We start from the raw sequence: 12,385 nt of genomic DNA on the forward strand, positions 1-12,385 counted from the left end.
TCTCCCCTGTGCTAGTACCAGTCCCCCTCATTGAAGGTATAAGATGTCGTGACTTTCTACCAAGGGCCGGCGTTATACCGTTTGCAGCCAATGGATTATCACCGTGACATCATGACTCTCGACCCGGATAAGCGGGACAAAAAGCCAAGTTATCAGCTGAAAACCTGAGACATGCGGCGACCGCAATGCAGCTAGAGGACCACGAATACGAGAGCGGTGTAGGAGGAGCAGCGGTGATGGGCTGGATCTGATGTGATGCCTGGAGGCCACTTCAGAATTTCACCTAGCGAAAGAGTTGGCCCTTGCTGTGCGGGACTGGCTGGCGATCCCAGGTGGCTCAAGGCGAGGTCAGTTGAGGCGGTCTCATTGCTTTGTTCGACGGCTCAAGACGGTGTTGAGCAAGGAGCTGCTGGCGGTGATGGTGGACTTCTGAGTTTAGCTCTAGATCCTCTTGAGTTGAACACTCATACTCTGAGTTTTGCGCTAAACGCTCCGAGTATTTCGCACGAAATACCTCAACTTTCTGGTCCCCAGCCCCCTTTGAGCAGCACTGGCCGCCAATCAAGGCCACGCCATTACCAAGGCGTGGAGCGCTCCCCTCCGTGAGCACCTTATCCATTCGCTCCTTCGCCTTTAACCTTCCCCTCAGGATCTGCATTGGCAAGCGAGGAGCGACAAGGTTGCCGGTTGCCCAGCCCCGAAAGCCTGTCAGGACCACGTCTTGCAGCCAACCACAACGATTGACGCCCTGCAACACCTCGCTACCAGACAAACTATTGATATCCTGTGTAACCTGACATGCTGTGGAGCGGGAGGTCGAGAGAATGTCCGGACAAAGACAATACGAGCCACTTTACCCCTGTCTATTGAGGTTGCCGTTCCCGTTGGGGGCATATTTTCCAAGTGGACCGCTGTCTAGATGAGGAAGTTGGTTAAGAGCTAGAAGTTTTTGTGATGCCTTTGGCACCCATGTCTTTTGCTCCATCCATATCTCTATCCGGTGCCGAACTTCTGTCCTTCAAAACCCTTCATTCACATGTCATCGAAACCTGTTTTGAACCAACCATTGACCCCCTTCAGGCCCGCACACATCTCCCACACAAGCGTCAGAGTCCCTTCGGACTCGCAAAAGAAGTGCCTGTAAAAAGATTTCAAATTTCAACAGATTCTAAACCCATGCGAGGTGCAGTAGGTTTTGGTGGACCCTCGAGAAGCTTTGTATCATGGTCTGGATGCCCAATCAACCGTACTCGCTCGAGTCCATAGGCTTTTATTTTTCTCTGAGGGAGGCTTGCATATCGCTACTCCGCCCTCATTCTTTCCGATTCATACTTCCAGCTGAACTTTCCCGTCGGGCATTGGGCTGGACAGTTCTGATCGCCCATCCCTTCGCCCTCTCCGATGCTTCTTCTCACCGTTGGATATTCGCTGCTTTTGCTCTCTCTCCACTCTGTCAGTGGCCGCCCCACGGGGTCTGCCCTCTGGAGTACCTTGCTCATCCACCTCTCTCCGTCTTTCTCACTGCTCGCACCATCGGGTCCGCACACTCACCCCTTCGAATGTTTGCTATTCTTTGTCTCCATGCTCTTTCTCTCGCAGCTTCACTAGTGTCCCCCAAGGGGTCCGAGCACTTCTGCCCCCTCCAAAATGCTGGCTTCAATCACGAATGGGAAGGAGTCGGCTGTGCCCACTTGGTCTGTTATTCCAGTTTGCTAGTCCAGTTTGTGATTCCAAAGTTCCAGCAATATGCGTGTACCATACCTAGTTACTCCAGCCAGAGCAGTGCGGGGCAGGACAGGACAGGGTGCTCTCTTTCTTTCTTTCTTTTCGTGGCGGAAGGGCTTTGCTGGCTAATTCATGCACGTCCCGACGCCCCTCCTTGGGCCTCAGCAACAAATCACAACGTCGCAGCACTGTCCCAATTACTGTGATTCTCTTTTCCCAATCGAGCCCTTTTCCCTTGCATATGCAACAACCTAGTCAAGTCCACTCCGGCCAGGTTAAAGGGGGGGCTGTGTTTTCTTTTGGTGGCTGGATTGCTCAAATCACAGGGGGGGAGCAACCGCCTCGGTATCGGCCCACCATGCCTCAGATTTCTGGCGTCCTTGACCCTTATCCTTGTCTGCTTCCTGGAGGGCCTCTGTTTGCTACCTGTAGATTGCTTGTTCGCTGCTTGTAGATTGCTTGTTCGCTGCTTGTAGATTGCTTGCTTGCTCCTGGTGTTCACTCTCCCTGCACCTCGTAGCTTGCTCGTAGTCCCCAGCCCGCTTGTCAATTGTTTGTTTGCTCTTCGGTCCTTTACTCCCCAGTCCTTTATTCTCCAGTCCTTTGCTCCGACATGGACGAGTTATTCCGGACCATCATCCAATGTCCTTGGTGCCTGGGTACAAAGCGCGCAAAGTACCGCCGCTGTTGATTGATGTAAGCGCCAAGAGACCCCCCCCCCCCAAGTGATCAAGATGGCTCCATAACTTTTCTTCCCTGTCCCATACGGACTCATGCGCGGTACCATGAGACTCGCCGCAGCGCGGTGATTACAGCGATGCCAAATTCACAGGACATTTGCTTAATGGTCGTCGTGATGCGGGCAGTTGTCTGGGGTTTGAGATTTTCGAGGTGGTCGGTCGTCGACCAATCAGACGCTGCTCCAAACCTTGATCTGAGAGGATCTGGTACTTGTGGCTCCTAATGCAAAGTATATCGGATCAGGTACCTTGTTAGCGAAACGGTACTTTCTTGACATACTTAGGTACCTACTTGTTAGGTACCCGCCTCGCTTATTAGGTGTTAGCTCTTGGTGGTTACTCTAGGCCCTGTAGGCTGTAGCATGCCCCCCGACCGTCGCCTACCGCACCCTGGACAGCCGCCTACGCTACTCCCAGGCTGTCGCCTAAGGTCCCCCCACAACCTAACCGGGAATTCACCTTGGGAACCCCGAGGCACCCCCAGCCACCCCTAGCAAGCACCTGGAACCCGCTAGAAACCAGCTATCAACTCCCGAAACGCCAACCGGGCTCTGGGAGAACCAGCAACAACCACAGGCCAACTCTGGCCGGGTACACAGGAATCTTACTGAGAGAACAGTCACATTATCATAGGGCCGATGCAGTCGTGCTCATTTTGGGCGGGAGGCAATGTTCATTCTCTGTGTAGGGATATCAACTTTTTGCTACGTGTCAAAGAAAGTGTCGCCTGTGCTGTGTTGCTGTCACACAGGCCCCAGAACAAGAAAGCGGGTTGCATCGTCAACTGACAAGGAAAGCCGCCCACCGTGTCATCCCATTCCACGGTCGAACCAGTAAACAGTAGTATTCCGGCAATCTCATAACTTGTTGCACTCAAGCACTAGCATGATGCATTGACAAAAGGACCGTGGGCCTCCACCCATTCCTCTGGCATTGGCAGGACATGAAACATGGATAAAAAGCAAGACGCAGGTCCAGTGTGGTGTGATTATCTGGGATTTATCGAGAGAAAGCGACCACGAATTTTCCTCTTTTTGTCTCGATCAGATTATCGAGAACAGTTCTTCTCAGTGATGCTATGTTTTTGTGTTTTTTTTTTTTTCCTTTTTGGGTGGGATCTGTTTCCAATGACTCGCAGGTGCCCTTATGTTTCCGGTATAAATGTGGCTATAGAGGCGCCATTGGTAGTACAATCAGCAAAAAAGACGGATGACAAAAGCCTCCTGATCGAAGAATGTGCCCCGTCGACGTGGAGGGCCTTGCCGGTGGGCGACTGTCTCGAAGGAGTTGGCAGGAATGGAAGTCGGCTAATCACCAGTGAAAGCCTTTGAGTCAGCAATGCGACTGTCAATCGACTTCTGCTCTAGCATGCTGAACTTACCATCGCCACAACACATCATAACCCAGTCCTGTCGCCTACATGTGGCTCATTTTAGGCTGCATACACTTGTCCGTTCCTTCCACTCTCCACGGCGGTCCCTAAAATAGCTGGCTCCGTGCTCGTCACAGGCACCGGGGAATGCGAAGAGTCTGAAAGTTTCCGAAGGCGCGTCACTCGCTGCGCACTCGATGACCTTCGTACAAGGTCCAGCTCCCTCACCAACACACTCAGGCCATTCCAACAAGCACCACACGGTCTTCTCTGACGCTGCTGGCTCTTCCGGTCTCAAGGTGTGTCTTGGACAAGTTCGACCGTACCAATTTTGACACACCACAGAATCCCATTGGACGTCGTCCTTGGGCAGCTCAACCACTGAGTGGACACACATGGTGGTGCCTTCAAAAGGCTTGCCACGGCAGTCTGGGAAGAGGTGCATTTTCCACGCTTTGGGAAAGTCTGGCATGAGTGCCAGGGCCCACCACCTCAAGTGGTATTGCTGGGTTTTGTTCATGCGAAAGGTGTAAGCATCGAATTGAAACTGTGATATTGTCTTGCAGTCCAATAAATAGGAGACAACTAGGCGAAGTACCTCATCAAATGTGCCGATGCGATCAAATGTAGCGTGGTTGAATGGTAAGTCGTACTTATCATCCGGTGCAGCGCGCTTTTCACCACGAGAAGTTCCGGGCGTGATGGCGGAGTGATGGTTCCCGGAGGGACAGCTCTCCAACAAAGCAGATGAAGATGCCGAGCTGTTGTCGGCACTTGCGGGGGTGAATGTGTCGACGGCTCCTTCAGCGGGAGAGCTAACCACCGTATTGTCACTACCTGCCGAGTTTTTGTCGTCATTGACGGGACCTTGGGTGCCCTGAGTCGTCGCATCATGCGAAGAAACGTTGTTTCCTGCGTCACCGAGCTTGAGATTGGCCTGGGAAGCATGCTCAGAAGGAGAATTCTCCGCAGCATCATCAACAGAAAGGGGCACCAAAGAAGGTGAATGCAGAAAAGGATTCGGTGGAGGTCGAGGGCTCTGTGGCCTCAGCGTGGTCTGCGGCAAGAAAGGGAGCTGGGGCATTGGAAGTGTTCGGGACATCTGAGGTGCTCGGGGGATGAGAGGTATGTTGAGCGTGATAGGGCCCCGGGGGGTATGATAGACCGGGGGCCAGATAGGGCTTGAGCGGCTTGGAGGTGTCAGGTACCCTGGGGACTTTAGAGACAACGGGGTCTGTTCTGGGGACATTGTGGGTATCCGAAGCCGTGGAATCGATAAGGTTGGTGGGGAAAGATTCCTAGAGAAGAGCACAAGAGAGATGGGGAGAGAGATTGAGAGTGACGAAGCAGAAAGACGGGAGCAGGTCGATGAGAGTTCGCGGTGGACAGGCAAAGAAACAGAGGACGAAGCTGAGAGAGAGAGATTGCAAGGAGCAGCTGTGAGCGGAATCTGGGAGGAGCAAAGGTTGGAAGGAGCAGTCGAGGCCGAGCGGACCATGGGCATACTGATATAGATCTGTTCTGTATGCCTTTCGAATTGAGGAGCGTCGCAAAGCTGGGGTACCTACCTGGAGCAGCACCCAATGGTCGAATAAGTGGAACTCCTTCGATCGAGCGAACCATCACTCGCGGATAGACGGATCACCTTCGTCTATCGGTTCCTCCTGAGAGAGTGAGGTGCCTACTCGGCGCTAATCTCTGAACCATCTGGGCATGTCGAGTTGTGGCATCTTGAGCAAGACTTTGATTTGTTGGATCCTTGATCTGAAACAACCAGCCCAATTGTGGCAGCTTCGGATTGCTTTTACAGAGACAGGATCGGGCAAGCCAAGGAAGGGATGCAGTGCGGAGGCGCTTGCACGGACCCCATGTCAGCCCGATAGAGTTTGACGGCGGCAACATGGCCTGAGTGCGGCTGCAAGGACTCTCTGAGGGGCTGGAGGAGGGTCGGGAAGAGGGAGGTAGGGAGGTAGGGGCCGCCTTTTTCTGCTTGCCACCCGGTTGACCAGGATCTCTAACTGAGGTTGCGGTGCGATGACCCGTTCAGTCTGACGGACTCGACGAGGGAGGGTTCGAGGTTCAAGGAAGGCTGAACTTAGCAGTTGGAAAAGAGCGGATTGAGGACCCAGGACTGAAGACCCGGGACGCAGTCTGATGAAGGGAACTGCCGAGTGCGGCTAAGACGACGGCACTGAAGAACTCGAGAGACACCAAGACGATGGTTGGCAGGACTCGGCAAACCTGACGGAACTGTCGCCTTTCCCCAGAGAGCCAGTGAAGGTGTGGCACGAAGGATTGTCGTTGTTTCTGGAGAGGCCGCCTGTGGCAAAATCAAGTATATAAAGTGGTGTGCTGAATCAGCACAACGAGCCCCCCCACTCTCATTGGCCTCGTCCTTCTTGGCTCAGGCTGCTTGCCACGACGGTCACCCACGTGATAGAGCCAAGACGCTAGTCCCCAAAGCATACTAGCCATTGGGCACTGCCGCGTCTCCCGACAGGAAGCAGGCTGAGCAACAGAAACTCCGTCAGCACCGGCCTCTCTTGAAATTCGTCTGCCTGCCTCGACGGTGATATGATGTGACAAGTCTATTGAGCTTCCTGCTGCATTGCTCTTTTCATCTTCCACTGACGTCCTCACAAATCAGTCAGACTGGCGTTCTTCGTACCCCCAACTTACGACGCGGCGGGGAGACGGCGCTCAGGTGCAGGCGCAATCTACGACGGCTTCGGCAAGACTCAAGTCATCGACGACCACTCTGCCCACATGGCTTATCCCGCTCTCGCGACCGGCACAGGTCGTAACATCGACATGGCCAAAACCGAGTCGGATCTGGCCATCAACATCCGCAAAGCTACCAGCATCGAGGAGACTGCACCCAAGCGGAAACATGTTCGCTCATGTATTGTTTACACATGGGACCACCGATCCTCCTTGTCCTTCTGGGCGGGGATGAAGGTCCAGTATGTCTTCCACCGTCCTTCCCGGTCGTCGTCGATGGATTGCTAACCATGAGACAGGCCCGTCATGGCGGACGAGGTCCAAACCTTCAAAGCGTTGATCACCATCCACAAAGTCCTGCAAGAGGGTCACCCGGTGACGGTCAAAGAGGCGCAGCAGAACATAAATTGGATCGAAAGTCTTGCTAGAGGCGTGACTGGAGAAGGACTGCGAGGATACGGCCCTCTTATTCGTGAATACGTCTTCTTCCTGCTCGCGAAGCTGGGCTTCCACCGCAACCACCCCGAGTTCAATGGTCTCTTTGAGTACGAAGAATACATCAGCCTGAAGTCGATTAACGATCCCAACGAAGGCTACGAGACCATCTCTGACCTGATGACCCTGCAGGATCAAATTGACACTTTCCAGAAGCTGATCTTCTCGCACTTTCGCGGCGGGTCGAACAACGAGTGCCGCATTGCAGCCTTGGTGCCCCTGGTCCAGGAAAGCTATGGGATCTACAAGTTCATCACCAGTATGCTTCGAGCAATGCACACCACAACCGGCGACGATGACGCCCTTGAACCACTCCGCACTCGATACGACGGCCAACATTATCGACTCGTCAAGTTCTACTACGAATGCTCCAACCTCCGATATCTGACATCCCTCATCACCGTGCCCAAACTTCCTCAAGATCCTCCCAACCTCCTAGCCGACGACGACGAAAGACCCGCCCTCCCCAAACGGCCTGCCAAAGAAATCGAGAAACCTCCTACTCCCGTGGCAAAGAACGGAACCCCCGATACCCAGAAGGATATCGAGGACTTCTGGACAAGAGAAGCTCAAAGACAACAAGAGGAGTATGAGGCGGAACAACGTCGTCTGCAGCAACAATGGGAAGACCAGCAGAGGCAACAGATGTTGGCACAGCAAGAGGCGCAGCGTCAGTTCGAAGAGCAACAGAGGCTGCAGGCGGAGCAACAACGCCTCGCCCAGGAACAACTTCTTCGCGATCAGTACGCTGCACAAACCCAAGGTCGCTTGGCTGAGCTGGAGCGGGAGAACCTCAACGCTCGTGCGCAGTATGAGAGGGATCAGTTGATGCTTCAGCAATACGACCAGCGCATGAAGGCTCTCGAAGAACAGCTGCAACAGCTCAACGCCAACTTCCAGATGCAATCTCAATCCAAAGACGACCAGATCGCGGCGTTGCAGGAACAAGTCAACACGTGGCGGTCCAAGTACGAGGCGTTGGCCAAGTTATACTCTCAACTGCGACAGGAACATCTTGATCTTCTTCAGACCACCAAGTCACTGAAGTTGAAAGCGGCATCGGCCCAGGAAGCCATTGACCGCCGCGAGCGCCTTGAGCGCGAGATGAAGACTAAGAACCTTGAGCTGGCCGATATGATTCGTGAACGCGATCGCGCCCTGCACGAAAAGGATCGGGCTCAAGGTTCCAACCGAGAGGAGGTCGAGAAGCTGAAACGTGAACTGAGACTTGCGTTGGAGCGAGCTGAGGATGCTGAGAGGGCCAAGGGGTCCGAACTGTCGTCGATGCTAGCCAAATACAATCGTGAAATGGCCGATCTGGAAGAGGCAGTTCGGAGCAAGACAAGACAACTCGAAGAGATTCGCTCCAAGCAGGGCGAACGGAACTACGACCAGGAAGCCGCCCTGCGAGAAAAGGATGATGAGATCGAGATTTACAAGTCGGGGATGGAGCAGGCACTGGAGGAGCTCGAAGAACTCAAGTTGGGACACGGCGAGTCCGACGGTGCGCTGGACGGTGCCATTGACGAAGTCATCAAGACCACCGTCAACAAAATCAACGACATTATCGACTCCGTCCTTCAGAGCGGCGTGCAGAGGGTGGATGACGCTATGTACGAACTCGACTCTCCCATGCAGGCCGGCAATCAGAACGCCACGGCACCCTATGTCCTGTCCCAGATCGAAAAGGCCTCTGCCAGTGCGACCGAGTTTTCCACCGCATTCAATAACTTTGTCGCGGACGGACCTAACAGCCCGCACGCAGACATCATCAAGACTGTTTCCGTCTTTGCGGCGTCCATCGCCGACGTCTTGTCCAACACCAAGGGCCTGACACGCTTCGCGACCGAGGAAAAGAAGGCCGATCAATTGATCGATGCCGCGCGACAGTCCGCCCTTTCCACGGTCCAATTCTTCCGCAATCTGCAGTCGTTCCGCCTCGAGGGACTGGAAGCCGTGCAGAAAACCGATGTGGTGATCAACAGCAACCACGATGTGCTCATGAAACTGCAAAAGCTGTCGAAACTCGCCGATGCCTTTGCACCCAAGGGAAGCAAGCTCAAGACCACCGGCGATTTGGGTGACCTGGTGGACTCGGAGTTGACCAAGGCCGCCAACGCGATCGATGCCGCGGCACAGCGTCTTGCCAAGTTGAAGAACAAACCTCGTGATGGTTATTCGACTTATGAGTTGAAGATCAACGACTCGATCCTGGAGGCGGCCCTAGCCGTTACCAACGCCATTGCACAACTGATCAAAGCAGCCACGGAATCGCAGAATGAAATCGTGCGCGAGGGGAGAGGGTCCTCGTCTCGTACTGCATTCTACAAGAAGAACAATCGCTGGACCGAGGGACTGATATCCGCCGCCAAAGCCGTGGCCACGTCGACCAACACTCTCATTGAAACCGCTGACGGCGTGATTTCCGGCCGCAACTCTCCCGAGCAGTTGATCGTGGCGTCAAACGATGTCGCCGCTTCGACAGCACAGCTTGTCGCTGCATCTCGGGTCAAGGCGAGTTTCATGTCCAAAACCCAGGACCGCTTGGAGCAGGCCAGCAGGGCGGTGGGAGCGGCTTGTCGTGGCTTGGTCAGGCAGGTGCAGGACATCATCAAGCAGAAGGCGAGGGATGAGGGCGAATCGATGGACTATTCCAGGTTGAGCGGACACGAATTCAAGGTCAGGGAAATGGAGCAACAGGTACGTATCCGTTCTCTTCTCTCTCTGTGGTGGTGTCTCGGAAGGACTGTATGCTAACTCGTGAATGTGTTCAGGTCGAGATTCTCCAGCTGCGAAACGCCCTAGATGCGGCGCAGGCGAGGTTGGCCGAAATGCGGAAGCTTTCTTATCGCGAGGATTGAGGACCATCACTTGAATTCCCAAACAGATTGGTAACGACTCTTCCTTCTCCGGTTTCACTCTTGCCGACAGGATGAAGGGGGTGAGGGCAAGAGACGATGGCAGTGGTTGGGGGGAATGGCAATGACGGGACGTGTGAAATGGAGGATCATGAAGACCGGCGATAATGAACCCGAGCCTGACATGAAGCAGAAGCACGAGCACGAGCGAAGTCGATACAGCCGGGTCGAAGTCACTGGTAGAGAGCAGCATAGGCAGCAAGTATATCGAGATTGGTGTATTGGTACGCTTTATCCTCCCAAGGTATCAGCCTTAACCATTCCCAGCATTCTCTAACCTACTTATCCTTATCCTTATCAGCATCACACAACCACGCACAATTGAGGGACATCGTTGTCGGACCATGTTCCAATCCTTTTCCGACCCCGTTCAGGGCTGGCGCGGTGATGCCGTCAGCCACGCTCTCGAAACTCGGCGCCGCGCGCTCGGGAGTATTGCACACCGTATTCTCAGCTGAGGGTTGAGGCTGCCCGGAACCGCTATTCGATGGGCTGGCAGCGGAGGTGTTGGCCCCCGGGGTGGAGGCTGTGCCGAAGACAGGAGATGAGACGGCGCCATAAGGGCTTACACGCGAGTCTCCTTTTCGACGGTTAGAACCCTTGAAAAGGAGGCGAGCCTGTAACCGTGGGACGTAAAGGCGTTAGGATACCCGGCATCAAAGAGATGACCTGCAAGCTGACAATGACCTCAAGCAATATAACAATAAACTCCTACAACACGACAATGACCGCCTATACCAGGAGAACGGCCGCCTGCCCGCTGAAAATCAGCGCCTGCGATATGACAACGACCTCCAGCGAGACGACATTGATCGCCTGCAAAACGACAATGCGGCGATCCCAGAGCTGCAAGAGCAGCTGACGGAGCTGGAGAGGGCCACAGGTCGAGATGATGATGGGATCGCCCTCGTCGTTCCTGGGCAGCGCCGACTCTTCGGTTCCGGCCCGTGGATGAGGAGGCGTTCGGGGCTGATACACATATCCAACCCTCCGAGCCAATATATCCACCAATCCATCCCGAATCCTTTTGTTCCTTTTCGCTCCGCCGGGGCGCCACCAATGTTTTGGTGGTTGGCCATTGGATGGCAATGCTCAACCCCGCCCCGGCGAAGACAGACACATAGCCATGACCTGGCATGTCTTGATCCTGAAAATCACCATCCAGGCGATCCTCATCCGCCCAAACCTTTCCTCCCGCGATAGGGATATTTATTATCCCTGAAATCTTGCGGATCGAAACCCGAGCCTTTTCTCGAATCCCTCCGCGATATAATCCTCCTCCATTCGACCGCGGAACATGCTTTCCTTCATCAAAACAACCCCGCCAGCCACAGGCAATGTGGAGCCTGGCTTCTGCATATTCCATCCACGATCGACCTCCCTTCTTTGGTCCTCGAATGACCGAATTTCTCGAGGAACGCCATCCTAATATTTTCGACGGCCGACCGGACGCCGCCACGCTAGATATTCAAGGGGCGACGCATGCCAAACCGACCATCATGGACTATGACGTGTCGCGCCGGCGCAACGCGTGTCGCTATGATGGTCTCTCTCCCTTCGTCCTGTTGTCCTCTCGATATCTGGCCTCTAGCCGTCCCCTCTTGAAGCCTTGACTCGACTCGTCGTCTTTCGCGCTGAGAATCCTCTCGCTCTCGAGCGAAATTCTCCCTCTCGCGGTTGTCGTCGTCGTCCACGCTCAGCAGACCCGGTCACATCCGTTGACCCCGCCGCGTCTCAACTCAAAGTCTGCGTCATTTGTGACTACAGACGCGAACGATATCGAGCGTAGAAGTTGGACTGGGTGGGTGTAAAAGGGGATCCTTCAGTGGTTTATATCTCCACGCCTTGTCCTGGTTCTCAAGCCGGCTCTGGGGTCGTATCCAATCTCATCCGGGGTCGGATCCAATCTCACGTGCTTTGACCGGATCGTGCTGGAAGAGAGAAGCCGCACAAAAAAATCAGAAAACGCCGAAACCTCCCAAAAAAGTAGAAAATGAAAAAAAAAACTGTGCTAAAAAAAAAAGAGAAAAGAAAGAGGAGCTCTGCTCCTCCAGGGGGGGGAGAACGGGCTTCTTATAGGTCTCGAGGCCTGCTGTTCCTTGGCACCCTCCCTGCTCCCTGCTCCCTGTCGATTCCTCCTCGTCGTCAGTAGCTGTGAAAGCGCGTAGTCCTATTGTGGTAGTGCCGAGGCAGAACAGCCCACGGCCTGCGGACTTGGCCGAGTCTTGGACAACCAGCGCCGGCGAATCGCAGCTTGTTGTCGCCTTGCTGCACTCAATACTGCCCAATCAAGGCGTGTAGATACCAGTGTGAAACCGGGGCTGATGTGAGATTGCGGCCTGCCCATTGGGTGGTGCTCGAGCACATGTTTGTCGCAGCTGCCCCCCATCTTAAAGTCGCCGAGCGAGATTTGC

At 54.3% G+C, this 12,385-nt stretch overlaps 3 protein-coding genes across 4 annotated transcripts; 1 reads left to right on the forward strand and 2 right to left on the reverse strand.

Annotated features, from left to right (window-relative positions):
* Positions 1–3,151: 3,151 nt before the first annotated feature.
* On the reverse strand, positions 3,152–6,126 carry PV07_08818 (uncharacterized protein). The gene is made up of 2 exons (XM_016396016.1): positions 3,847–6,126; positions 3,152–3,772 (listed from the first exon to the last, which is right to left on the reverse strand). The coding sequence occupies exon 1, from the start codon at positions 5,339–5,341 to the stop codon at positions 3,893–3,895; it is 1,449 nt and encodes a 482-aa protein (XP_016245872.1). The 5' UTR covers positions 5,342–6,126; the 3' UTR covers positions 3,152–3,772; positions 3,847–3,892.
* A 244-nt stretch (positions 6,127–6,370) lies between these two features.
* On the forward strand, positions 6,371–11,979 carry PV07_08819. Of its 2 annotated transcripts, XM_016396017.1 has the most exons (5): positions 6,371–6,800; positions 6,858–9,753; positions 9,828–10,195; positions 10,273–10,611; positions 10,665–11,979. In XM_016396017.1, the coding sequence occupies exons 1-3, from the start codon at positions 6,604–6,606 to the stop codon at positions 9,912–9,914; spliced, it is 3,180 nt and encodes a 1,059-aa protein (XP_016245873.1). In that variant the 5' UTR covers positions 6,371–6,603; the 3' UTR covers positions 9,915–10,195; positions 10,273–10,611; positions 10,665–11,979. The 2 variants fall into 2 exon arrangements, with proteins under 2 accessions (XP_016245873.1, XP_016245874.1); XM_016396018.1 differs by lacking the exons at positions 10,273–10,611; positions 10,665–11,979 and having other exon boundaries at positions 9,828–10,271.
* PV07_08820 (uncharacterized protein) lies at positions 10,166–12,005 on the reverse strand. Its single transcript, XM_016396019.1, has one exon. The coding sequence runs from the start codon at positions 11,335–11,337 to the stop codon at positions 10,660–10,662; it is 678 nt and encodes a 225-aa protein (XP_016245875.1). The 5' UTR covers positions 11,338–12,005; the 3' UTR covers positions 10,166–10,659.
* Between the last annotated feature and the right edge of the window lie 380 nt (positions 12,006–12,385).

The sequence above is a fragment of the Cladophialophora immunda genome (assembly GCF_000835495.1).
Source record: "Cladophialophora immunda strain CBS 83496 unplaced genomic scaffold supercont1.5, whole genome shotgun sequence".
NCBI classification, from domain to species: Eukaryota; Fungi; Ascomycota; class Eurotiomycetes; order Chaetothyriales; family Herpotrichiellaceae; genus Cladophialophora; species Cladophialophora immunda.

Excerpts from the sequence above, each read along its gene's own strand:
- PV07_08818 (XM_016396016.1), bottom strand. The coding sequence starts at position 5,341 with ATGCCCATGGTCCGCTCGGCCTCGACTGCTCCTTCCAACCTTTGCTCC.
- PV07_08819 (XM_016396017.1), top strand. The coding sequence starts at position 6,604 with ATGGCTTATCCCGCTCTCGCGACCGGCACAGGTCGTAACATCGACATG. Across the intron at positions 6,801-6,857 it reads TGGGCGGGGATGAAGGTCCA|GCCCGTCATGGCGGACGAGG; the intron begins GTATGTCTTCCA and ends ACCATGAGACAG. Across the intron at positions 9,754-9,827 it reads TCAGGGAAATGGAGCAACAG|GTCGAGATTCTCCAGCTGCG; the intron begins GTACGTATCCGT and ends GAATGTGTTCAG.
- PV07_08820 (XM_016396019.1), bottom strand. The coding sequence starts at position 11,337 with ATGGAATATGCAGAAGCCAGGCTCCACATTGCCTGTGGCTGGCGGGGT.